Source organism: Cavenderia fasciculata (genome assembly GCF_000203815.1).
Source record: "Cavenderia fasciculata unplaced genomic scaffold Scf_Dfasci-G-o-33e01.r1-3, whole genome shotgun sequence".
In the NCBI taxonomy this organism is placed as follows: Eukaryota; Evosea; class Eumycetozoa; order Acytosteliales; family Cavenderiaceae; genus Cavenderia; species Cavenderia fasciculata.
The window spans coordinates 1,355,731-1,381,958 of record NW_004457734.1 but is presented as its reverse complement, the minus strand read 5'-3'; the positions used below and the strand labels follow the sequence as shown (position 1 = coordinate 1,381,958).

Genomic DNA, 26,228 nt, shown 5'->3' with positions numbered 1-26,228 from the left:
ATGGTAAGGGTAAGATCATTTACTTTAAAGAAAGTTGGGAAAAGCCCTTAATGAAAGTGTTGGGAGGAGGAACACACCCTTGATGTAAAATGAAATCAAAAAAAGAGGGGGAGAGTATCCTAAGCAGGTGTGATTGATTGGTTGATCTCTGTATCGTCGTCGCATATTATGATACAATTGTGGGTTGTGAGTGGTGGTGGTGGTGGGTGTGAGTTTGTTTTAATGATTTCGGTGATCCGGGGGTGGTGTGTATACATGTTAATTGGGTAAATCTGATGATAAACCAATTAACTTCATCAATCAATCAATCGTTGATATGGGTGCTATTATAATGTGTTGAGGAGTGTCTATCTATTCAATAGTTGAATTTGACTATTTTTGGTCAAATTGTTGTTGTGGTTTTGATTCATCATCCTACCTAAATACCTCTTTACACAAACTACTACTTTACCCAATTAAATATTATTATTATTTATATATATATATATATATATATATAGTTATCAAGTCTAGTCTACAAAAAAACAAAACCTTTCTTTTTTTATTTTTTAATCTATGGAATTTCTACCTATCGAATTATACAATAATATCTTTGAATATATAATCAAAGATCAAATAGTAACAGTCCAAGAAATCGATGATTTGATCAAGTTATCATTGGTTTGCAAAAAATGGAAAGAATTGGTTGAATGTATGGTCACCAGTATCCGAATATTCCAAACTTTTAAAGGCAACCAAAATATCATTAAAACTATAAAATCATTAAATCATTTAACAAATCAAAATATTCAAAATAATAATCAAAATAATCAAAATAATCAAAAGAATAATCAAAATAACTATTTACCAATACTTTGTAGATTAAAAGTAATACAACTTTGTTTTGGTTTAAATGATGATAATATTAAAAATATAACACCAATGTTGTGTTCCTACAAGTTTATTTCAACCATTAATTTGTCAAAAAATAATCTTGGTTCCAATTCTATCAAATCATTAAAACCATTGATTGTAAATAACAACAATGGTGAAGGTATTGGAAAGGGTCTTAAATTGGTGCTGGCAGGTAACAATATTGGAGTACAAGGAGCAAGAAGATTATCCAAGTACTTGAGCTCTCGACTATGCAATTTGGTAGAGTTGGACATCTCCAACAACAAACTAAACGATAATGGAACCAAAATGTTAATGATGGCATTGGTCAACAATCAATCATTAGAGTCTATCAACCTAAGTGGTAATAATATTGGTAAAGATAGTGTAGTATATTTAAAAGAAGTTTTCAAGGTAAATATTGAACTAATCTACAAACTAATTATAATAGCAGGGATACATGCATTCTAACATATTTCCTTCCCATTTGATTCTTTTTAGTATAACCAAAAAATTAAAATTATGGATTTATCATTTAATTGGATACAAGATGGATCCTATCAATTATTACATTTCCTATTTTATAATCGGTTGAGAAGAAACCAAGTTTCGCTAAACCTCAATTACAACAAGATCCAAGAGATTGGTATCCAACAAATCAACAAATTGTTTGTAGAGTTGAGCCTTATCCTAACTTATGGAATCGTACCTGCATCGTTGGAGGCTGGTCAAAATATGGGAGGAGGAGGTGAAACCTATACAAGAATGTCTCATCAACCAAAAAATGATTTCTCCAATTCAAACTATTATAATAACTATCGAGGTGATAGCAGTTGTTTTCCACCAATATTTCCAATTGACAGGTTGGATATTAACGGCAATGATTGTGAAATGGATACAACCAAAGCTGTCTATTCCAATCTTGATACTTTACGAACCCAATACAATCATATGTTGTTAAAGGTTGCAACAAATTAATTAAAAATAACCATTTTAAAAAAAGGTATAATTATACCTTTTTGCCATGTTTGTGTTTTGTATTATGTACAAATAATTGATAATATTATATATATATATCTGTATATTATTATATATTCTTTTCGTTTTAAACCTTATTACTATTATTACTATTATTATTATTTCTATTATTATTATTTTGATTTTGATTTTGATTTAAATTAATATCTTCAGCATGATAACATTCTCTACAAACTGATATATATTTATCGGCTCCTCCAATGAGTTCAACCGTTTCATCAGGAACGATTCTTTTGGTGAATGGTGCATCTTTGAAGCATTGCATGCAAACCGCTGTAAGCTTTGTAATGCTCTCTGCCTTTGGGACCAACTCGAGTACAGTCCCAAAGGGTTTTCTTTGGAATGTACCATCAAGTGCTGCAACAATGACAGTCTTGCCTCGATTAGCAAGATCTTCACTAAATGGAACTATATCTTGAAACTAGAAATCATAACAAACCCTTTTTAGTTAGTGTTATAATAGGTAATTAACAGTGTGTTTGTTTAACATACAAATTGACCTTCATCAATACCGATTACATCGTAATCAAGTGCTTTATCCTTTGCTTCTTCCAACACTGAACATGGGAATGCTTGATAATTTTGTCTATACAACAACAACAACAACATAACAATGACGTCTATCTAGTTAGTCTTTTAGTACTGAGTTGTTGTTGTCAACATTGTCACATGATACATACTTGTCGTGTGTATATAAAAGACTACGGTCTATCTCATTGTATCTTGTATCTTTACTGTATTTAATGAGGAGACACTTTTGATTGGTAAGATTGAACCTCTTGATTCGACGAATGAGTTCAGTAGTCTTGCCACTAAACATCGGGCCATAGATAACTTGTATCTTTCCTATTTTACCAACTACGTTCTTAAACATATTCCTCCGATAATGATTTTACACAATCGTATTAATTCTTAGCTTTGCATATATATATATATATAAATATACAGACAGACACAAGTAAGTAAGATGAATGACTACTATAACTTTAGCAGCTTGAAATATAAATCTGCAATTTCGTTCGACTCCAACTGAACACTTTAATTTTTCCAAGTATTCGAATGTCTGATCTGATTAGACAATCTTTGTATCTTCATAATTATCATTTATAAGTATAATAATAATAATAATAATAATAATAATATATATATATATATATATTGATATTATTGAATAATGAACCATCACTTAAAAATTTGAATGAAATAATATTAATGGTTCGTTCTCCTTTTCATTTTTTTTGGGGAGCACATACATTTTTTATTATTTATCAATAAAATATATAAAAAAAGAATGATTATTCAAAACATATATATATAGTTGATATCATATCCTTCTTTAAAAGTTATATTTACTTACTTACTGTAGGTTTGGTCTCTCTCTCAACCAAAATTAAATTTCTTTATTTTATTTTTTTTCTGTCACGAAAACCGAACGAGTGTAATATTACATCTCACTACTTTCTCTATCTATCTATCTTGTTGCTACTCCCTATTATATATATTATATAAAAAGTTAGAGAAACATCATGGGCAGACCAAGCAATGCAGATAAAGTAATGACCAAGTCAGGTACTAATCTACCTAAAAAGCCTGGTGTCTTTACTAGAACAGATAAGAGTGCCAGCAATAGTACGACAACACCAACCAAAGGTGCTGCTCCAGGTAAACCAGTTAAACCTGCAAGTGTTAATCCTTTTGATCGTAAAGTAAACAAGGTCAAGCATGAAGTACTTGGCAAAAAGACTAAAGGTGATTCTGGTGTTCTTGGTCAATCACGTTATAATGCTTTTGAAAAGGTTTGTATCGAAATAGAGTTAGTAGTAACAACAACTATCGTAGAACAAAGTTATTAACACTCACTCTCTCTCCATCTATCTATCTAATACATTACATGTAATCATTATAGAGAAAGAATACATTGTTATTTGATATCAAAGAATCAAAGAAAGCAAATAGTTTTAATGATCAACGTGTTGGTGAAAATGATGCTTCATTAACTGAAGATGAAAAGATGTTGATGCGTTATCAAAAAGAAAGAATGGTATGTCTATGTTTAAAGTTTGATAGTAATATCAATATTGTTATACTTACTTTTTATTTATTTTGTAGAAAAACAAAGATTTCTATAACTTGAATGATGAAGAAGATACACTTACACATATGGGTCATACTTTGGGAGAAATCATAAAGGATGATGATTACGTTGCAGATGAAGACGATGAATTACAAGATGATGAAAGATCAGGACGTAGAAAGAGAAAGTCAAAGGACTTTATCGAAGATGATGATGTTGCAGACAGCTATGTCGGTGGTGGTGACGACGGTGACCAAGTAGATGATGACGACAATGGTTTGGAAAAACAAGGAGGAGATCAACCAGAAAGAAAAAAGACATCGAAAGAGGTGTATGCTGAAATCATGTTAAAGTCAAAGTTGGCCAGAGCCGAACGTCAAAAGGAAAAGATGGACAATATGGACATGCAAAAGCAGTTGGATGTCGAGTTTAACGAGATTAGAGGTGATTTGGTGTCTGCTATGGGTGGACTACACAAGCCAAAACGTGATCCATTGTTGTCGCTCTTTGACGACGTCAGAAAGTTGACGGCAGAGGAAATCGAGGCTGCTCGTGTCAAGGCTAGCGGTATTGTGCAGGCCGATGACTATGACACTTTGATGATCGAGTTGGCTGGCGATGTCAGAGTAAAGGCTACTGGTAGAACAAAGACACAAGAGGAAATCATCAATGAAGAGATGGAAAAGTTGACCAAACTCGAAGAAGACCGTCTCAAGAGAATGAGAGGTGAGATCATCCTCGAAGACGACGAAGAAAAGAACAAACTTGCCAAGCGTCGTGAAAAGCGTATGCAAAAGTTACACAAGGACAAGACAAACAAGCCAAAGGCTCTAACCCTTACTGCCGATGATCTTGGTGATGATGACTATCTATTGGACAACGGTGAAGCTCCAATGTATAGACCACCAACTGCTGAAGAAGAATTTGGTATTAAACAAAGTGATGACGAAGAAGATGAAGAAAATGAAGAGGATGAAGAAGATGGAGAAGATGGAGATGAAGATGAAGATTCTGAAGAAGAAGAGGAAGAAGAAGATTCTGATGCAGATTTAGATTCAGATGAAGAAATTCAAAAGGAAATGGGTGAAGAAGGAGAAGATGAAGAAGAAGAAGAAGAAGAGGATGATTCTGAAGAAGAGGATGAATTAGATATTGAACAAAAAAGAGTTGAAAGAGAATTAAAGATTATCGAATTACAAAAACAAGCAGAATTGGAAATTCCATATTCATTCAATGTACCAAATGATTTGGAACAATTAAATGATTGGTTGTATGGTAGAACATCAGATGAAAGAGAATTGATTTACACTCGTATCCGTGTTTGTAATCACGTCTCTATCAAACCACAAAACAAGGAAAAGATGAAGACCTATCTCCCCATCTTGTGGAAACGTTTCTATTTTATCATTCAATCTTCATGTAACACTCAAGTACCATCAACAACAACAACAACTGACGAGACCACCGTTGCTGCTGCGGTAGAAAAATTAGATTGGAAAGAATTGGATATTCTAAGTAAATATATTTTCGATATCAGTCAAGAAGTACCAGAAATCTCGGCTGAAGCAGCTGCCGATGTCATCAAAACCTGTTACAAGAGAATTACCACCCGTTTGGAATCCATCAAATTATTAAACTCGCCAGTCATCACACTCTGGCCCAACGTTCCAGAATTGCTCTCTATCAAATTGATTGGCAGTGTTTTCCCAACATCCGATCTTCACCACCAAGTTGTCACCCCTACCATTACCCTCATGGCTCAACTTTTAACTCAATGTCCACTCAAAAATGCTCACGATATGCTTTCTTCCCTTTTCCTTTCAAATATATTTTTATTCGTAAGTAGACAAATCTTTAAGATAATCAACCATCTCATTTCATTTAGTATTAATACTCCTTACCCTCTTTATTTTTATTATTTTAGTATTTACAAAGTAGTAATAGATATTCACCAGAGATTTCATCATTATTATTAAGTTTATTATCCATTTATTGTCAACATCAACAACCAAAACAACAACAATCTACCACTACTACTACTACTACCAACAACGCCAAACAATCACAACCACAACAACAACAACAAAAATCACAATGGGCAAGTTTTGAATCACTTTTACTCATTCCAACAGTAGTATTACCAGAAAACTATCTCTCTGTTCAAAATCCAAAGGAATTATCAAAATTGGAGGCTTCTCTAAACATTGATTTCAATTTGTTATTGAATCCAAAACAAAAAGAAACTATTTCATATTATGAATCAAATCAATTCAAGTATGTATTATTTCTTTAAATTCTTTTATATCTAGATTACAAATATTAATATTTGTTTGTTTTTTTTTGTAGGATTGACTTTTTAAATTTATTATTAAATATGATTGAAAAATATGTAAAACAATATGGAGGTAGTGAATACAAGATGTCGTTGCCATCGATTTTGTCAATGTTTACTCAAGTATTTAGTAGATTGGATAGCAGTGTGTACAGCGAATCGACCAAGAAACGTATTGAACAAGTTAAAAAGTTGGTAGAAGACGTCAACAAGGAGATTGTTTCTACTCGTGTACCATTGACCCTTTTGACATTCAAACCAACCTCCAAGAGAGCATTTGACCCCAAGTATATGGAAACTTTCAACGAACACGGTGACGATCCAAATCACGTCAGATCCGAACAACGTAGAGTCAAAAAGATGTTGAAGCGTGAATCCAAGGGTGCCGTCCGTGAACTCATCAAGGATAACATGTTTATTCAACAAGAAAAGACCAAGCAACGTACTGCCGAACGTGCCGAACAACAAGAAAAGACCAACAAGGTCATGTCCGAATTACAACTCGAACAATCCGAACACAAAAAATACAAGAAACTCAAGGATCGTTTGGATGGAAGAATTTAAACGAAAACGACAATATATTAATTTTAATTTTAATTTTAATTCTAATATTAATAATCAATTCTCTAACCTTTTATATCTACTATATCAAATTTTAATAATAATAAATATTGATTTTATTTACATAAAATCCAAAAAAAAAAAAGAAAAGAAAAATAGAAAAGAAAAGAAAAGAAAAAGGGAAATCGATTATTATATACAAAAAAAATAATTATCGATGATCGTTCATCGTGTTTGGGTTTTATAATTAATTAATTAAATAGAATAATATTATTATTACTATTCTTGAGGAGGACAAGCTTTCTTATAAATATGACTTGTTTGTTTGAAAAAGAATCTAGTGTTTGGAAAAACTCTTCCAAAGAGATATAGCAATATTTCCGAGGTGATCATAACCATGAAAATGACAAAAAAGAGTAGTCCTGCCACCAAACTCCATCCAACTATAAATATGATAATATTGACAATGATTCGATATAAAAAGTATAATATTACCATTGACAAATCTCCATATTCTTCTCCATCTATTTGAAAAAGAAAAATGAAAATTTGGTCAGAGATTATTATGCAATATTATGCAAGGTTTCGATCAATCAATCGATCAATCAACTTACTTGTTTGCAGTAATGCTTTTGCATTGTCCAAAGTATTAGAGTTGTCAACCGATGTTAATAATTCTCCAAGATAACTTGTCATTTATATCTAAAAGAGAGAGAGAGAGAGAGAGAGAGATCTTGATTTGAATCAATCTTCCCTCTCTTTTCTTTTTGTCTTGGCTAAAGCACAATCAACTTTTTAGTTTGGTTCTGTAAAGAAAAAAGGTTCTTTTCTTAAATAATAATAACAATGAAACGATAAAGATAGAGATATAGAAATGGAAAGAGAGAGATAGACAGAAGATAGAGTATAACAAAAAATTTGTATCATTAAAAGGAGGGAGAGGGGTAAAAGGGTAGGGGTGAGCAAACAAACAATGCAATCACTTTATTTTATTTTTTTCCATACCATATACCCACAAAAGTGATTACAACAACCACTATCATATCAAAATGTTACTTTAAAAATATTTAATATTTACCATTCTAACATAATGAATGATAAATGAGATATCGCGCATCCATGGAAACAATTAAAGTAAAGTAAAGTAAATTGATGATATCACAATAGATAGATAGATAAATGTTATAACTAACTTTAGTTAATTATTAATTAACTTATTAATAATACTCGAGCACGCTCGTGTAAAGGTTGGTGAAAGATACAGATCACGAGATCTGAGTTTTGAAGATTTTTTGACACACAACTGCTTTGAGTGATTTTTTTGCCTTATAATTATACATAGCTCAGCAAACTTAGCCAGTATTATTTCTTACCCAAACTTGCTTTGCTCACTCGAGTTTCTTCCATTTCCCTTCTTCATCATCGGCGGCATCATCATCTTCTTCTTCTTCTTCTTTGTTGGATTATTATTATTATTATTATTATTATAGAGACATTCTTGTTTGCAGAGGGAACTGCAAAACAAACACTAGTATAGCCAAACCTTTAGCTCAACCAACACAGCAGCAAGCAGCAAGCAGACTCATCACCACCATCATCGATTGTAACACTATATACTATGGGATACTATTTATTAGCGACATCAGACTATTCGGGTCCAACCGACGGACACCTTACCTTTACAAAGGGTACACGTATAGAGTTTATCGAGCGTGTCGAGAATGGTATGATCAAAGGTAGACTCGAAGGAAAGATCGGTCTTTTACCATCGGCTTTGATCACTCTTGATACTAGACCATTATCTGTAAGTAACCACAGGTGTTAGTACTAAAGAGACGATTAACTAACATTTGTTTGTTGATTGAACGAATGAAATTCTAGGTTATAACCAATCAACCATTGGTAAATAGAAATCCTGAACCAACTCCAACAGTAGCAGCAGCAACACCACCACCACCATCTACATCGACAGTATCATCAACAGTAACAACACCATCATCTCCTTCATCACCAGCACCCGTTCCAAAAGAACTATCCAACAACCAAGATTTAGAAGAATCATCGTCATCAAATTCATCGTCATCGAATGACTTGGTTCAGGAAAGTGATAGTAAAACATCTACGACGACGACGACGACTACTACAACGACGACTGCAACGACAGCCGATTCATTCACACCAAATACATCGGCATCCAACTTGGCAAATCGCGAAAAACTAACATCATCGACCTCGTCATTGGGAGATTCTGGCAATGAAGCAACCACAAACGGTGGTTCAACTTCAACCACATCGACCAACCAATTATCAAACAGTATGAACTCTTTGCAATTAGATGGTGCTGGACCTGTCAACCCAACCGACTCACCATTCCAGAGTGCACCGGAAAAGAAAAAGAAAAAGGAAGATTTGTCCACATCGAATGTCGGTCTCTTTAGAAAGTCAAAGAGTAATAGTAGTACTGCCAAACGTCGTTATGCCAATAGAAAGCGTTGTCCACGTCTCTTTATCAGTAAATTTGAAGATCTCCCAGACGACATTATCAATGACCTCAAACATGAAGAGATACCAGTATCCGAACTCAGAAAGAACATCAAAGTATTTTTGACTATCATCAAGTTCCTTACACGTCAAAAGATTACCTATATTAGTCCCCCATCTGAAAAGTCAGAGAATAGTAAAGACGGTGCCACTGCCAAAAAGGAAATCCAAACCTCTGCACTAGACGAAGAATTGGAATTGGAACAAATCAAGGACGAAACTGAAAGAAAGACAAAGAAATTAGAATTAAAGTTGTCAAGAAAGAGAACATTAACTGGTGTCAAACCTGAATTCATTACAAAGGCATCTACCTTGGTTAAAACAATTCCAGACATTAAAAAGAAAATGAAATTTGGTCAATTAATTGGTAAAGGGTAATGTATATTAAAATAGAGAGAGTAAAAAAGATTACATATGTAACAAAATGACTTACTCTCTTTTTCTATTTTAGTGGATATGGTAAAGTATTTGAAGCACAATGGGAAAAGAAAAAGGTAGCAATTAAAGTAGTACATTATAGAGATGCCAAGGAACAATTAAATGTACATTTGGAGATTGGATTTTTAAACAAATGTCGACACCCAAACATTGTCGATTTCAAGGGTGCCGTGGTACACGACGGTCAAATGTTTATTGTCACAGAGTTTATGCAAGGTGGTACGTTGGAGCAGGCAGTATCGTCGAGTCATATTTTCAAAGAGACTCATATTGGTTACATTGGAAAGGAGATCCTCAAGGGTATTGCTTACCTACACGAAAACAAATTGGTGCATCGTGACATAAAGAGTGGCAACATTATGATCTCGCTCGAAGGTGACATCAAGTTGGTTGATTTTGGGTTGTGTGCATCTGTCGAAAATGGTGCCAGTCACCATATGGTCGGCAGTCCCTATTGGATGCCACCCGAGATGATCAAGGGTGAGCCACACAGCTTCCCCGCCGACGTTTGGAGTTTTGGTATCTGCATGTTGGAAATGATGTACAGAAAACCACCTCATCGTGAATCTCGATTCAAATCCATGTTTTACAACTCTACCCAAGGTATCGATGTCACTAAATTCAAGTGTTCATTAGATCTCAAAGATATGCTTTGGCAATGTTTTGAAATGGATCCTTCAAAAAGATCAAGTGCTAATAAGTTATTAAGAGTATGTTAAAAAAAAGAAGGAACAACAAAGTGATCGGGCTCGTCAACTAATCAATTTTTTTTTTCTTTATTTTAGCATCCATTCTTCCAAAGAGCTGAAACCAAACAAGGAATGAAGGGATTATTTGATAATATGTTCTTACAAAGAAATCTTAATAATACTGGTTTCTTTTAATTAAAAGAAAAAAGAAATAATAACCAATCATGAATTAACCTCCAGAAACAATAATAATAATAATAATCTAAGAATTATATCTTAAATTAATTTTCCAACAATACACAAAATAATAATAATATTAATCGACCGACAAACCATTTCTCAAATCATAAAATAATAATAATAATAATAATAATAATAATAATAATAATAATAATAATAATAATAATAATAATAATAATAATAGTAGCAGATACCGACTAGTGGAATTTATTAAACTTAATACTTTCCAATTAAATTGTAATATACCAATTGTGGATATAAATAAATAAAATTATTTATTTATATTATACTTTATAAACTCTATAGATTTTTTTAATACATGATACTAGAGCACACAGCTCGTCCGGTTCGACTATTTATTAAGGAAATGATTAATATGATAAGATATATTGGTTGGTGAAGTTGATCCCTCACATAATACTAATCATTTCCATAATAAATAGTCGAATGCGGTCACAACCATTAGCAAAACTGATAAACTGTAAGCCTATTTCTGTTATAGATGTTTATTAAGAAATAACAAAAAGAATTTGTGTATTTATAAATGCAACTGTCTGTTATTTTATCTTGTACTCTACTCTTGATTTTTATTTGCTAGAACTTTGATTACTTTTATAATGATCATGTGATTATTTCTTTGTGGGTTCAAGCGGTCTTTGTTTGTTTGATGATGGGGTATTGATTGGGCGAATCAATCGTCATTCTTCAATCCAGGTACTTTTGTTGTTGTTGTTACTTGTTAAAGATTCTAGAGTATAAATATTCTAATGTATAAAGGGCTGAGATATTGGTGGTGAAGAATTTAAAAAAAAAGGAGGGAATTTTGAATTGAGGGAATTTTGAAAATTTGTTTGTTAACTAATTTAATATTGTCATTCATTGCAACAGAGAGAGATACAGATATATAGAAGCAGATAAAGATGACAGGAGAAGAGTAAGTATAATACACTCTTTTTGCGATTGTGAAATATTTAAAAGAACAAAAATGAGGAACCAAAAGAAGATTAATCGTTTTATTATTTAAAACAGACAACCAACCATTGAAGAGTATGAAGAGACCGATGCTGCTCAAGTAGCAAACTTAAAGAGAAAGACTACTGAAAAGAAGGATTCATCTTCCTCTAAATCTACTGCTTCCTCTACTACTACTTCAACTGAAACCAAAGAAAAGGAAGAAGTAAAGAAACAAAAGGTTATTGACCAAGAACTCGATGAAGAGGAACAAGATGACGCTGAAGAGGGTGACGATCAAGAAGAAGAAGACGACGACGAAGACGATGACGAAGAATTTGAAGAAGGAGAAGATGATAGTGGTGAAGATATCGAAGAAGGAGATGAAGAGGAAGGAGACGTAGAAGGAGAGGACGAAGATGAAGACACAGAAGAAGATAAAGCCAAATATACTCAAGCATTGTTGGAGAAGCAAACTCGTTACATCTATACAAACAACTCTTATGACCTTATGAACAAGATCTGCTTTGGCAAAAAAGCAAGAGATGTCGATGGAAACAAATTCCATCCATCTCTTGTCCAAATGATCAAACAATCCTACAGTATGTTGGCTGGTGCTACTGGTGGTGGTGTCACCCTCTCAAGTCTTGGTGGTGGCAGATCTAGAAATAGTAAACAACCTGCCAAAAGAAGATTTGTCACTAAAGAATAAGAAACAAACCAAGCGAGCTCAACCCATTAATATGACAACAGACATCATCCTCATTGTCATAATGGTATATAATCAATCATATCATTACATCATAACAATTTTTTTTTTTGTAAATAATAATAATAATAATAATAATCTTAAAGGAGATCGAAAGTCGGGATAACCAATTGGTTCAATGTTGGCTAATAAATAAACAAATTAAAACAACAAACAAAACCCCTGCTTGCCTCTTCTAGGGAATTATCATCGTCTTTTCTTAAAACGTAGTTATTTTTGTCAAGTTCGTCTCATTTCGTTGGGATATGACTTGGGAGTCGTCTGACGCCCTATCCCTATCGAGGTGGGCTGAAAAAAAACTGCAAAGGAGGACCTGATGGAAAAAGCGACAGAAAGAGCCAGGGCATTTTTGTAGTGCGATACTTGCTGATTGTTTTACGATATTTAATTTTTGATTATTATTCAGCTGTTTCGCGTTTAAACTGGTTGTTGTCGTCGGAAGGCTATACCCCTACGACCCTTTTTTGTTTTCAATTTCATTTATACATCACATAATTCTTACACATATAAACAAAGAGAGAATAGAATGAAGTTGATCCTTTCGATTTTATTATGTTTGTGCGTTTCACTCGCTGTGACCGTATGTATTCATCACACACAAAAAAAAAAATCATCCTTTAAATTTGATCACCCCCAACCAAAACACTGCTAACAAACATCGTTTCACATTGTATATCTAATACTATCATATCGGGATTACTACTACTCCTATTTTATGACTACCTTTTAAAATCAATCAAACATTCTTTATTGTTTATTGTACACGATAATTTTCAATCCCTATGCAAAAAAAAAAAACCGATGCAATCCTCTTCCTCATCCTCTACTTATAGAATGCATCATTATTTAATTCAACAGTAAATTTGGGACCAACAACCCAAGGAAAGGTTATTACAAAGACCTTTACATCTCTACCATTGCCATCAAGTGGTAATTTTGAAATACTTGCATTCCAAGCCGTCTTTGTCAATGAGACCAACGGCAAGCAATACGATCGTGAAGACATCAAGGTCTTGTCAATCGACTTTTCAGTCAGCAAGCCATCAACTCGCAAGATTTTCTCATTCACCCTCTCCAATGTGTTTGAGCCAGTCATCTTGCCATCACCATACATTGTCAACATCCCAGCTGCCAGCGTACTCTCAATGGCCATCTCATTCCTTGTCACTGACACCTCGGCCACTAATGTCTCTGTCCAATACTATATGAAGTACGATACTCCATCAGCTGCATCTGTGCCAGTTACCCGTACTGCTGTCTCGGCCGTCGCCAACTTTACCTCTTTCAATATCCCAGGCACAGGAGGCGTCTACACACAATCCAACAACATTGTCTGGCAACAAAACGTTGAAGCTGTCGTTTTCCAAACCACCGCTTCTCAAGGAGTCGTTAGTATCTCGTTTGTCAACAATGCCACCGGTGCTGTCATTTGCAAGTCTGTTCCAGTCTACAAGAACGGACTTCTCCAAACCATGAGCCCATGTCAAACCCCAACCCCATTGGTCAACGGTGCCACCTACACTACTGTTGCCGTCTACAACAATACCAAGCCAATCAAGGGTGTCTTTGCTTCCATGTCTGTCTATTGCTCGTTCCCAAGCCAACTACAACATCTGCCTCCACCACCCACACTACCTCCGCCGGTCCATCCACCACCCACACTGCTACCACCGGTCCAGCTACCTCTGGTCCAGCCACCACCCACACCACCACCGGTCCAGCAGTCTCAACCACCCACACTGCCACCGGCCCAGCTGTATCATCTGGTCCACACACCACCACTGGTCCACACACCACCGGTCCAGTCTCCAGCACCCACGGTACCACTGGCCCACACATCACCACCGGTCCACCAAACACTGGCGCTGGTTCCAGCTCTGGCAAGACCACCGGCGGCTCTAGCGCTGGCGGCAGCTCTGGTAAATCATCTGGAGGCAGCAGTTCTGGCAAGTCATCTGGCGGCAGCAGTTCCGGTAAATCATCTGGCAAGTCATCTGCTGGCAGTTCCAGTGGCAAGAGTTCATCTGCTGGAGGTACTACCACTTCTGGTACTTCTTCCAATTCCGACTCTTCCCAATCTGGTTCATCCCAAACTGGCTCCCAATCTGGTTCCCAAACCGGTTCACAAGATGGATTCACCTCTACTGGATCTCAATCAGGCTCACAATCATCATCCGAGCCAACCTCTACCACTGGTCAAACCTCTGGCACTTCATCCAACCCAACCACCGGTCAAACCACTGGCACTTCATCCAGCCCAACCTCTGGTGGAACTGGTACCTCATCCAACCCAACCTCTGCCAGCACTGGTCAATCTACTGGTCAATCCACCGGTCAATCCACTGGTCAAACCTCTGCCACTGGATCCACTGGTCAATCTACCGGTCAAACCTCTGGACAAACCACTGGTCAAACCTCTGGTCAAACCTCTGCCACTGGATCTACCGGTCAAACTACTGGTTCTAGCACTGGTCAAACCTCTGGTTATACCTCTGGTGGTTTGGAAGGTGTTAACCGTTTCAAATTTAACAATGTCAGAAGACCAAAGATCATTTAAACAACAAACACAAAGCGAACAAAACAAAACAAAACCAAAGAGTATACCTTTTTTTTTCAACAAAATAAATAATAATTTAATTCTCTCTTTATTGCATTATTGCATTAATGTACATACATATAAAATATAAAAACTAACAACAATACATTATATTATTATTTATTTATTATTACATATTATCAATATTATTATTATTATTAACTTTGTTATTTTTAGATGAATTTAAAAGTTGAAACTAAACCACTATGATCAGAGGGGAAAATGGAAAGAGGTATTCCATTATCATCAAATCTTTGACCACCAACACTTTCAAGGTTGGTTAATTCTATTTGATTGGTGGTGGTTGATTTTGAAGATTGTTTTACCATTATAAAATCAATTCTCTTTTCAATTGATACATCTCCAACATCGCGATAAGTAATTCCACCTTTGGTGGTACATATTGAATTATCAGGATTACTTTGACAGTAAGTATCATACATATCCTTGAAATCACCAGTATTATCTTTGATAGAATGTTTACCAGTCAAAAATTGTATTGGGTGAGAGTTGGGTTCAGCATTGAAATCACCAACTAGAATATTGGGTGCGTCATCATATTGTTTTGTCCAATTGTGAATTTCATAAGCATTTCTTTGTCCACCTTGAAAGGACAATGAAAAATGAGATGTAAGTACATTCAAGTGACGTCCATCAATATTGATAGTTGCAAGTAAACATGATCTTTGATGTGTATCTGTTGTATCATCAATATGATCATTTGTTAATCTAAATAAATAAATTAAAATAAAATAAATAAATAGATCAACATTGTTGTTAAATATTTGACACACATACTTTGTTGATTCAATCTTTACAATTGGATGTTTTGAAAGAATTCCTAATCCTTCCATTTGAAGACCATCAACTTCATTATTATAAATCATCGATGGTAGATAATAATAGTTGTATTTGAGATTATGGAATGATAGTAGGTTTACAATATGTTGAATTTGATTACGTTCCTGACCCATTAATTTTGGTGATTCTTTGTAATGTTCACCATCCCATTTACTGTATCTAAGTTCTTGTAGTGCAATCACATCGGGTTGATGATCCTTTATAATGTCTGTAATGAGTTTACTTCTTATTCTCCATGGTTTGTTGTAATTCCAAATATTATATGTCATTAATTTAAATGTATCTTGTAATTGTTTAACAACTTTTGGTTGTTGTTGTTGGTCACCAGCATGGTCACCATTATTGTCGTCGTCGTTGTTGTTGTCTTGTTGTTCGATACAAATAAATTCTGGGATAGAAAGAAGACCAGTATAATCCCGATAGATTCTTAGTTGAATGGTACGACAACTAGTTGTAGTATCGGGATCGTTGATCATTAGACGAAAGTTGTAGTTTTGACCAACTACAAAGTCTTGTTGTGTAGCGTATTGGTATCCTCCGACATTGACCAATCGTCTAGACTGCCATTTCGAATGACCGTCTTCGCTAAAGTAACACTCGTTTGTAGATGCTTCTAATATGGTCAAGTCATAGTTTGGTGACCCCAATTTAGCCTTGTATGGTTCAATCTCTGGGAATTTAAATAATCTAACATGTCTAAATTTGTTAATCTGTTTCTTCATTTTCTATAGATATATATTTGTTTATTAATACACATACATATAATCACCTCCGATAGGCTATAAAAAACATACATTTAAAACATCCAATACATCTTTACTATAATCTTTTGGATTATTATTATTTCCTCCTCTTTGTTGTTGTTGTTGCTGTTGTTGTTGTTGTTGTAATAAAGGTTGTTGTTGTTCATTTTGTAATTGTAATTCTTCAACACTTAATAATGGTCTATTGATAGCGATAATACCACCATTTGCAGTCGGCGTTGAATCTACGACTACTATAATACTACTAATACACCACCAACAACTAATAATAAAGAATAGATAATAGAATAGGGGAAACCTATTGATTGATGTAGTCGTCATCGAGTTGATGTTGCTAATACGTGTAATATCGAATATTAAAGAATGAAAATGTAAATTCTTCGGGGATACTGAACCCTCAATGACAATCGTTCTTTTTTGGTATTATTATAAAAATGGTATTTACTTTAATCAATATATTAAAATTAATATTTAAATACCCTCATGAGGTTTGAATCACGAATATGGAAGAGAAGTCGACAACGAATAACATCGGGGATTGATAGTAGTCTTATTTACATGTTTCAATATTACTTTGCCAAAGAATTGAGTCGAGAAGAACTTTTATCCTATATGATACTTGGAAAGGGTATGGAGAATGGAACAAAACTTCTCCAACATTTGGAATCATGACATTTAAAGGAACCTACACCTCCTGCAACTTATGACACCCCTACTGCACTCCTTTCCGATTTAAAAGAAGATATAGAAAAATTCATACAAGAGAGAGATAGTTTTAATCAGAAATACCCAGGTATATTCGGTGATTTCTATCCCTATAATCAATAAATTCTTAAATTCTATACATGTCTAGGACATGTAATTATTATTATTATTATTATTATTATTTTTTGTTTTTTTTAATTTATTATTTTAGGCAGTCTTTTTGATTGCAGGTTTAAAGGTTAAATCAATCTTCATCAACTCTTGGAAATTTTTCTTGGCTTCTCTCTTTTCCTCCTTTACCTTGTTGATTTTATCCATAAAAGTAATGAACGGGAGAACTTGTTCAGTCAAACCTTCAGCCTTGTCGCTGGTTCTAACAAACTTTAAGAATAATGCTCTTTCAGAGAGTGCATGTAACTTGGCAAATGCCAAAACTACAACAATCTGTTCTTTACCATCAATATTCTAAAATATATAAAAGTATAATAATAATTAATATTTATAATTAATATGTTGCGAGATTGATTGTTTGATTGTTGATTAATATATTTAATGATCATTACCAAAATGAATTTTCTATTTCTGTAAAAGCTATCAGTCTTGATTAAACCATAGAGTCTACCCCATTCAATAGCAATATTTTGAGTTGGTAAACCTCCACCTGTGATGGTGGCTGGTACAAATCCATTATATCTCAATTTCTTTGAACCTGCTTTACCAACGACAACACGACTGTCGCAATATATTTGTCTTGGTTTATATGTACTAAAAAGAGAAAAAGAGATACAAGTGTCAGTGGTGGGATTGGTCATACTCCAAATTGTAGTCATCATTATGACCATCATGACGATGAAGAAGATGATGATTCATATGTTCATCATTCATCTATCTATCTAATCTAATCTATCTACATACGTTGGTGCATTTGGATCAACGAAATCCTTTGGTTGAGCATCTTTACCAATAACCCACAAATTACGTGATGGGATTGAAATGGATGTATTTACATTGAGTCTGGTGGTAGAAGAAGAAGAAGATAAAGAGGATGATACAATCGAAGAGGAGGCGATATTATAGTTGCATGTTGTTGGTCTGACGATACCACTCGAGTATCTCGATGCTAAACCAACAATACTTTTATTCGACAATAAGCTTGAAACTCTGTTCATCATCTTGATCTATCTATCTATAATGACAACAACTAGACTGACTGTTCTTATAAAGTATGATGATGTTGATGTGTATGTCGTCTTCGAAGTCAGCAGATCCATTCTTTCTAGCAAAGTTCGTCCTCTCTCTCTGAAAAAAAAATGAAAAAATAAAAATTAAATTGAGTATGTCCACTGAAATATGATGAGTGAGTTCTGGTTCATTATTTATTACACACTCCTCAATTACATTATTCTATCTATTTATCTGTATAAAAAAACATCAACACACATATATATACACATTACACATAATACAATTGGTTTTTCTATTACCTTTTTACAACATTATCAAGCTTACACGTGCAAACATCAACACACACACCAACAACAAAATACCACGACATACAATCTCTAGCAGCTAGAATATAGATAATTATTTCATTCTCTTTCACTTATTTTATCATAATATATATATATATATATATATAATCAGTTCCCTCTATCAATCAAGTTTATATTTATTTATTTAAATTCCGAGTTATGAATAAATTATTGTTTTCCTTTTCTTCTCCTTCTACCTACTGTTACACTCAATCAACGATCGTAAAGAATGTTGTGACACCAATGTTGGTTAGATTCTATAGTAGTAGTACAGCACCAAAGAACAGTAGCAGTAGAACAGCCACCACTGCAACCAACACAACAACGGCAGTGATTGAATCGTCACCCGATGCCAAGCTTCTATCAGAGATTACCAAGCAATCCGATGTCAACATTCGAAAGTCTACCTACAATTCACTCGACACTATCATCAATGGCAAGGAGCTGTTGGATCGTGGCAACTTTCCAGAGGGCGAGAAACTCATTGTCCAAGGATTCAAGAGCATGAAGAAAAACATTCACTTTTCCTCTTCATTGTTTGCCTTTCCTACTCATGCCATGGGATTGGCTAGTCTCAAGAGTGGTCACTATTCAAACAGTGAAAAACTGTTAAGATTATCAATTGATAGATGTGATAATATAATGTATCAAGTATGAAATCGAAATAAGGAATGATAGTATTAATACTTTTAAAATATATATTAATATTGTTTGATTTTAATTTAATTTTTAGCACCATATGTTACCAAAAGCATTAAATGATTTAGGTCTAACACTTGTAAGACAAAGACGTAGTGAAGAAGCGATGACACAATTTGAAACTGCCAACAAATTAGCACTTCAAAGTCCAATTTTAGAGTATGTAAAATAATCGAACAAACAAACAACAACAATTTATTGATTATTCTTTTTAATTTTCTTTAGACAATCAAACATTTCAGCTTCAATTTTAACAAATCAAGCAGAATTATATAAATCACGTTGCATGTATAATGATGCAAAATTATTCCATGGAATGGCACACTATCAATTGGTACAAAGTGGTCGTGGCAATGATAATATCGATATGTTTAGATGCCAAATGAATCGTGCACAAATCTTTAGATTGTCGAACCAAATCCAAGAAGGCAAGTCCTTCCTCAGCGAGGCATATGCCACTTTAAAATCTGTCGAGGGCAATGACGATAAATACCAACCATTGGCACTCAGACGTTCACTCCCCAGTCCCGTCAAAGAAAAAAGACTTTTGGATTGGGCAAAGTTTTTGGTTGAATGTGGTCATTTTCATTTTGATGGTAAATAACAAAAAAACAAATTAGCTTTATCATTCAGTCAGTGATTGATTGGTTCTATCTCTTATTAATCTTTTTTTTTTTTTTTATTATAGAACAAAACTTTAAATTAGCAAAAAAATCATGGACAGATGCTCGTGAAATATTTCAACAGTTGAAAACACCACTTACACCAGACGCGATGATCAACTCTATCAATATGAGCATACTTGAAAGATTAAAACCAACCGAACCCAACCCACAGGAATATGTAACTTCTCTTCTTGAAGGAATCGATCCAACCAACAAGGAATTAATGGCAATGGTAGAATCTCTTAAAATTATTCATCCTAGTATCATTGTAGCCAGATTATTAAGTTTCTCCGATGCTCCAGCACTTGCATTGTCATCAATCAACACTATTCCACCCCTTCACTTTCCTCTTAGATAAACTTAAGATCCAAAATATATTACCTACTACAGCTTTAGAAAAAAACATCCAGATAACCAAATCTTTGTAAATAATAAAAAACCCCCCTCTTCCTTGTAATATTTTATATAAAATAGAAATAGAAAAACTATAGGTACCTGTATAATGAATGATATACTTGATTTATTCATTAATTAATGTTGGGTATTGGAATAAATTGGTTGTCATATTAGCATTGATTCCAAGAAGTGTTACGATATTGAACTTTTCTTCTAGTTGTTGTAAAAGTGGCAAGTGTATAGATGGACGATATGGTTCTTTAATAATAAGTTGTCGTTGAGTACACTTTGAAAATGAATCGATTGTTATAATATTTTTTGATAATATAGCACAAAGAATGTCTGTCCTACCAGTAGCCAACAATATGTTTAAATCACACAGATGTGATCCAACAATTTCATTTAGTTGTATGTATGTTTTGGGGCTTGTATATTCTATATTTTGGAATACATGTACTGAATTGCGTAAATATGGACGATTATCTACCAAATATTGTACAAGTTCCATACGATTGTTCGAAACTGCATGTGGAAGTACAGCATAGTCCAAGTATAGATTGATTTTGGGAAAGAGTAACTGATAAAGTTTTAATGATCCTCTACGTCCAATTACTCGCGCACCTTGACCACCAATAACAATTACATTGAATCGACTGCACATTTCAACGATGAATCTTGTAGAGTATGGATTGGACAGTCTAAGAAATATCTTTTCTTGTTTGGGGAATTTACTAAATAATAGACGTAGTCCCAAGAGATTGTTGCATTTTGATAATCCACATATTAATCTATTAGAGATATAAGTGATGAATTTGTTTGTGGTGAGGTATTCAATGATGGATGTAGTCATCAGAGAAAAGTCTCGGTCCATAAACACATCCCAATGCTCGGTCTTGCTAAAAGTACGCATCACATGCAAAAACATCGCCTCTGTGTGTATTCTAAAATATCGTTTAGAGTATGGGAATTTTAATTCGAATGGTAAATGACTCTTGGGTAGGAACCCATTGTCTGCTAAAAGATTGTAAATGTCTATAGATGTTTGTGGGTCTCCTTTTTGACGACCAATGATTGCTGAAAAGGTGGCCAATGGATAGTTTGAAGATTTGGCAATGGGTTGAGAGACTGCAAACTTGACTTGCTCGAGTGTACCAATTCGAATGATAACATGTATGGGTAGGTAGCCGGGTGAACAAACATACCTTGTGCATATATGACGTGATCCTACTACTCTCTCTGAAAACATATGTTTTGATACAATGAGATTTATAATGGTTGATTGTTCAATATCAATCCCTCCCTCTACACCCAATCCAAGAACCGAGCCAATGATTTCCTCGAATCTCTCCAATGATGTTACAGTACCAAATTCAACCTGACACAAATCAAGTGCTAGACGATCCAATCTCTCTTCATTTTCTTGATCTTTTAACCAACTAAACCATCCTATTAATTGTTTTTTGTACTTTTGATAGGTTGTGGTTGAAATGGTTGAACCGTTGAGTTCCAACAATAGACGTGACGCAGTTGGTAGATGTTGAGTCGTCTCGATGAAATACGATGGAAGATATGTCTCGGTTTCCTTTTTGACATAGTTGTTGATGAGGTCTAGGTTAGCCGTGCGATACACACAAACAAACTTGACCATGTATCCACTATGTGCCATTTTATGTTGTTCCACCTCTCTTGGGTACTGTCGGTTGATCCATGTCAGTACTCTGTCTTGATGATCACGATCATAATGTCTTCCACCCTTTCGACTATCCCTAGTGAATTGTCTGAGTACGGAATCTATACATAACTTGATAGTAGGTGTACAAGGTGATGAATACTCTCCAAACAATTGAACCACTCTATCCAACACCTCGTTACTCTTTGATTGTGGAGTAAATGCAAACCAACCATTACTTTTTGTTTGACCAAATGGACTAAACACATGTTGACTTGGCTTGCTCTTGTTCTCGTTAAAGATACGTTTGTTTTCTTGAACCACATAGTTTAGAATGTCTACCGATGGACTGTCGACGACATCAATGACATTTGATGGGAATGCAAAACCAGTCTCTTTAAAGAAATACTTGAACGTATCTAGATTATCGACAGTTTGAATAAACAATCGCACCGAGCCGATGGTAAAGTAGATACTAGTATCACCTCTTTTCATCCTCTCTATCAGAATACCCAAGTCACCTCTTTGAATGATCTTTTCTGCATGTATATCATTCCACGACGTCAAAGCAGTACGGTAAGCTTCTCTTTCATCACTTAGTACTTTAATAATTGCATAGAATAAGTATTTGTGATGAAATACTCTCCAAATAATCGACGTTGTCATTCTTTAAATTTAAAAAGAAGAATAAATTAAATTTCAAAAAGACAAAGGATAACACTCATCATGAGTACTTCAAAATTTCTCAAAGAAATCATTATTATTTTTTTTTAATACATTATCTTATAAACAAGTAATTGAACAAATAAAGTAGTTCTACAACTATGTATAGTCTATCTACCAGTCTCTGTACTCAAGGGTTATAGATTTTTGGTGATAGGTTGGAAGAGTCTATAGAACCTGATCTCTCTCCACACCTAATCACGCGAACCGTCAGATCAGCCTACCTTGCCTCTTCTCTTTGCTGTTGTTTTATAAGATTACAATCTCATATGTTTGTTGTTGTAGATTTTTGTTAAATTTATTTATTCACTTTCATCAGATTCATTAGTTAGATTCATTACCCCCACCACAAATTAATCAAGAGGGAAAGATCTGCAACTGTGGTTGTATGCCAAAGGGAGGGGCATGGCAGAATTTCGCTCGATTAGGAAACGAGTGACCATGGTACAGGCAGGTAAGCGAAATAAAAATCAGACTCTGAGGGCTAGATAGAACAATACCGCAATTTTCAAGTAGGGCACTCGCCCTTGAACCACATACTCGAGTGAACGACGATTCGATAATCAACTTCGATCACCGCAGTAAAAAGCAGGGGATGATAGTCTTTGCAGCTCTTTGGTTCAACATCGTACGTACTATTGCGATATTTAATATTGTTCTTGGCTGGCAAGTGCAAGGGTTTAGGGTCCTGTCTGTGTTTGTGGGTGTGACAAAGGGTAACAAACATCAAAAAATCTACTTTGGAAGTAACACATCAAACAATGTCACATAAGAAGAACAACAACAACCAACAACAATCTCTCTTTTGACATAAACAACAAACGAATCGATTTTCGAACAGAGAACTTAGCACCAACCCAATACACACACACACAGAGATAAACAACACACTGTTTTATTTTTTGACGCAACAACCCTCTTCTTCTATCTTCAACCACTCACACACACAAACACACACACACGCTTCGAAGTAGCTAACATTAAACCAACCCACCTAGCCTGGCTGTTAGTACTGATAGCATTGTGTGTTTTAAAAACAAACAACAACAATAAGAATAATCAAATAATCTTGCTCTTATTTTTATTGAGAGATAGGATAAAGAGATAGATAAGATAGATAATAACAACAACAACAACGACAACAAACAACAATAACAATACAAAGTAATTAGTGTATTGCAAATTCATTTTACAAAATCTCAATAATAATAATAATAATAATAATTGTTTATAATCTCTATCAAGTACCAACAATACCAGACCAAATGTATTAAAATAACAATGGAGAATAATAATAATATAGATAATCAAAAGTTTAAAGGGAAATGGAAAAAGTTGAAATACAAATTTAAAAAATTAAATAATAATAACACAACAAATAATAATAGTGATAATAATGTTGAAAAATATCGATGGAGTCAATCATCTATCAAAAATAATTTAGTTGGTCAAATCTTAACTACCACTACCACCGCCAATGACTCTGAAACAATCAAAGAAGGAATCAATTTAAATGAATTACCAATTGAATTGATTAAAAAGATTATTGAAAATTGTTTGTCTTTGCGAGCAAGTGCAAGTGGAAATACGACAACACTACTGGAAATTGTTGATCATCCAATGTCAGACCCAATGTTTATGGCATTGGTAACGACATGTAGATTATGGAGAGTTTTGGCGACATCGGTCATCGAGTCATTCAAATTGGATAGACCGTCACGGCTACCTAGCCCACTCAAACTACAACAACTCAAGCGGTTCAGAGGACTAAAGACAATCAATATATTGGGTGGCGATGCATTGGGTTGTTTTCACATCAATGTATTGTGCGATGTGATTGTCAATACAAACTTTCATCTCGAACGTATCAACCTCTTTTCCAACAAGATTGGCGATAGTGGGTTGGTGCGATTGGCAAAGGCACTCGAGTATAATGCGAGTGTCAAGTTTTTGGGCTTGTCGTACTGCTCGTTGATGGCGTCGAGTGGCGACCCCCTGGCGTCGCTGTTGGTGCGTAACCAGACTCTGCGCGAGTTGGTGTTGTCGTACAACTCGCTGGGTCGCGAGGGGTCGGTCAAGATTGCCCGCGCGCTGCAGCATAACCGGTCGCTGCACACGCTGTCGCTGTCGCACAATGATATATCGGATGATGGTGCCAAGGAGATTGGCGAGTGTCTGTCGCTCAACCACACACTGACCGAGCTCAACTTGCGATGCAACTCGATCAGCTCGGTTGGCTCCAACTACATTAGCACGTCGCTCAAGACCAACAAGACCATCGTCGGCATCGACCTGTGGGGCAACAATATCGGCGACTCGGGTGCTAGCGGTATCGGCCACGCACTCTCACTTAACCAGTCACTCAAATTTATAAACTTGACGCGCAACTCTATCCAGCGCGGCATCAAATCCATCACTGTTGCTCTGTGCGCGCCGGGATGCTCCATCACCACCATCGATCTTTCAGCCAACCTGTTTGGCTCGCAAGGTGCCCAAGACGTCGCGTCCATCATCACCAACAACACCAGCATCGTCAACATCACCCTGTCATCCAACAAATTTGAGAACCAGGGTATCAAACTCATCGCCGATGCCCTGGTTGCCAACCGATCCATCCAGACACTCAACCTGGCCATGAACGACATTGGATGCGACGGTGCCATCTGTCTGTCCGAGGCCATCAAACACAACCAAGCACTGATCAACATTGATCTTTCATTCAACAAGATTTCAAATGAAGGTGCACTTCACCTTCTCGAGACTATGGACCATATCAAACCTCACTCATCCAATCTACACCAAATCATCCTTTCCGATAATCCAATAGATATTATTGATTCATTCAAGAAATATCAATCTTCTTCTTCTTCTTCTTCATCAAATATTAATTTGAATTCTAATAATATTCATTTTAATAATAATAACAGTTTAAATAATAATGTTTCAGCAACAATACAACCACCATTATTACAACAACATGCATCAACCTCCAATTTATTTGCTCCAATGGCAGCGACAAGAGGACTAACCTTGACAAATACTTTTATTTTAACAAATTTGACTATTCATACTGATGGTCGTCTTATTTATTTAAATAGAAATAAACTTTAAA

General features: G+C 34.9%; 12 protein-coding genes across 12 annotated transcripts; 7 read left to right on the top strand and 5 right to left on the bottom strand.

Annotated features, from left to right (window-relative positions):
• Nucleotides 1–555: 555 nt before the first annotated feature.
• On the top strand, nucleotides 556–1,851 carry DFA_04799 (uncharacterized protein; the record flags this gene model as incomplete). The annotated part of the gene is made up of 2 exons (XM_004360463.1): nucleotides 556–1,287; nucleotides 1,375–1,851. The coding sequence occupies 2 exons, from the start codon at nucleotides 556–558 to the stop codon at nucleotides 1,849–1,851; spliced, it is 1,209 nt and encodes a 402-aa protein (XP_004360520.1).
• A 127-nt stretch (nucleotides 1,852–1,978) lies between these two features.
• On the bottom strand, nucleotides 1,979–2,785 carry thyB (thymidine kinase; the record flags this gene model as incomplete). The annotated part of the gene is made up of 3 exons (XM_004360462.1): nucleotides 1,979–2,332; nucleotides 2,404–2,497; nucleotides 2,592–2,785. 3 exons carry the CDS (start codon nucleotides 2,783–2,785, stop codon nucleotides 1,979–1,981), a joined length of 642 nt encoding a protein of 213 aa, XP_004360519.1.
• Nucleotides 2,786–3,437: 652 nt separating this feature from the next.
• On the top strand, nucleotides 3,438–6,881 carry nop14 (U3 snoRNP protein; the record flags this gene model as incomplete). Its single annotated transcript, XM_004360461.1, has 5 exons — nucleotides 3,438–3,707; nucleotides 3,818–3,952; nucleotides 4,021–5,823; nucleotides 5,910–6,259; nucleotides 6,332–6,881. The coding sequence occupies 5 exons, from the start codon at nucleotides 3,438–3,440 to the stop codon at nucleotides 6,879–6,881; spliced, it is 3,108 nt and encodes a 1,035-aa protein (XP_004360518.1).
• Nucleotides 6,882–6,935: 54 nt separating this feature from the next.
• DFA_04796 (uncharacterized protein) lies at nucleotides 6,936–7,574 on the bottom strand (the record flags this gene model as incomplete). The annotated part of the gene is made up of 3 exons (XM_004360460.1): nucleotides 6,936–6,960; nucleotides 7,159–7,321; nucleotides 7,493–7,574. 3 exons carry the CDS (start codon nucleotides 7,572–7,574, stop codon nucleotides 6,936–6,938), a joined length of 270 nt encoding a protein of 89 aa, XP_004360517.1.
• A 922-nt stretch (nucleotides 7,575–8,496) lies between these two features.
• Nucleotides 8,497–10,741, top strand: mkcF (putative protein serine/threonine kinase; the record flags this gene model as incomplete). Its single annotated transcript, XM_004360459.1, has 4 exons — nucleotides 8,497–8,682; nucleotides 8,760–9,793; nucleotides 9,871–10,567; nucleotides 10,643–10,741. 4 exons carry the CDS (start codon nucleotides 8,497–8,499, stop codon nucleotides 10,739–10,741), a joined length of 2,016 nt encoding a protein of 671 aa, XP_004360516.1.
• A 965-nt stretch (nucleotides 10,742–11,706) lies between these two features.
• DFA_04794 (uncharacterized protein) lies at nucleotides 11,707–12,449 on the top strand (the record flags this gene model as incomplete). The annotated part of the gene is made up of 2 exons (XM_004360458.1): nucleotides 11,707–11,720; nucleotides 11,816–12,449. The coding sequence occupies 2 exons, from the start codon at nucleotides 11,707–11,709 to the stop codon at nucleotides 12,447–12,449; spliced, it is 648 nt and encodes a 215-aa protein (XP_004360515.1).
• A 61-nt stretch (nucleotides 12,450–12,510) lies between these two features.
• On the top strand, nucleotides 12,511–15,063 carry DFA_04793 (uncharacterized protein; the record flags this gene model as incomplete). The annotated part of the gene is made up of 3 exons (XM_004360457.1): nucleotides 12,511–12,513; nucleotides 13,340–13,894; nucleotides 14,107–15,063. 3 exons carry the CDS (start codon nucleotides 12,511–12,513, stop codon nucleotides 15,061–15,063), a joined length of 1,515 nt encoding a protein of 504 aa, XP_004360514.1.
• A 212-nt stretch (nucleotides 15,064–15,275) lies between these two features.
• Nucleotides 15,276–17,397, bottom strand: DFA_04792 (uncharacterized protein; the record flags this gene model as incomplete). The annotated part of the gene is made up of 4 exons (XM_004360456.1): nucleotides 15,276–15,831; nucleotides 15,901–16,688; nucleotides 16,758–16,960; nucleotides 17,286–17,397. 4 exons carry the CDS (start codon nucleotides 17,395–17,397, stop codon nucleotides 15,276–15,278), a joined length of 1,659 nt encoding a protein of 552 aa, XP_004360513.1.
• Nucleotides 17,398–17,639: 242 nt separating this feature from the next.
• DFA_04791 (uncharacterized protein) lies at nucleotides 17,640–18,604 on the bottom strand (the record flags this gene model as incomplete). Its single annotated transcript, XM_004360455.1, has 3 exons — nucleotides 17,640–17,897; nucleotides 17,996–18,197; nucleotides 18,348–18,604. The coding sequence occupies 3 exons, from the start codon at nucleotides 18,602–18,604 to the stop codon at nucleotides 17,640–17,642; spliced, it is 717 nt and encodes a 238-aa protein (XP_004360512.1).
• Nucleotides 18,605–19,123: 519 nt separating this feature from the next.
• DFA_04790 (uncharacterized protein) lies at nucleotides 19,124–20,686 on the top strand (the record flags this gene model as incomplete). Its single annotated transcript, XM_004360454.1, has 4 exons — nucleotides 19,124–19,615; nucleotides 19,698–19,822; nucleotides 19,889–20,259; nucleotides 20,352–20,686. 4 exons carry the CDS (start codon nucleotides 19,124–19,126, stop codon nucleotides 20,684–20,686), a joined length of 1,323 nt encoding a protein of 440 aa, XP_004360511.1.
• Nucleotides 20,687–20,848: 162 nt separating this feature from the next.
• DFA_04789 (uncharacterized protein) lies at nucleotides 20,849–23,059 on the bottom strand (the record flags this gene model as incomplete). Its single annotated transcript, XM_004360453.1, has 2 exons — nucleotides 20,849–22,788; nucleotides 22,870–23,059. The coding sequence occupies 2 exons, from the start codon at nucleotides 23,057–23,059 to the stop codon at nucleotides 20,849–20,851; spliced, it is 2,130 nt and encodes a 709-aa protein (XP_004360510.1).
• A 1,338-nt stretch (nucleotides 23,060–24,397) lies between these two features.
• DFA_04788 (uncharacterized protein) lies at nucleotides 24,398–26,227 on the top strand (the record flags this gene model as incomplete). Its single annotated transcript, XM_004360452.1, has 2 exons — nucleotides 24,398–25,044; nucleotides 26,044–26,227. 2 exons carry the CDS (start codon nucleotides 24,398–24,400, stop codon nucleotides 26,225–26,227), a joined length of 831 nt encoding a protein of 276 aa, XP_004360509.1.
• Between the last annotated feature and the right edge of the window lies 1 nt (nucleotide 26,228).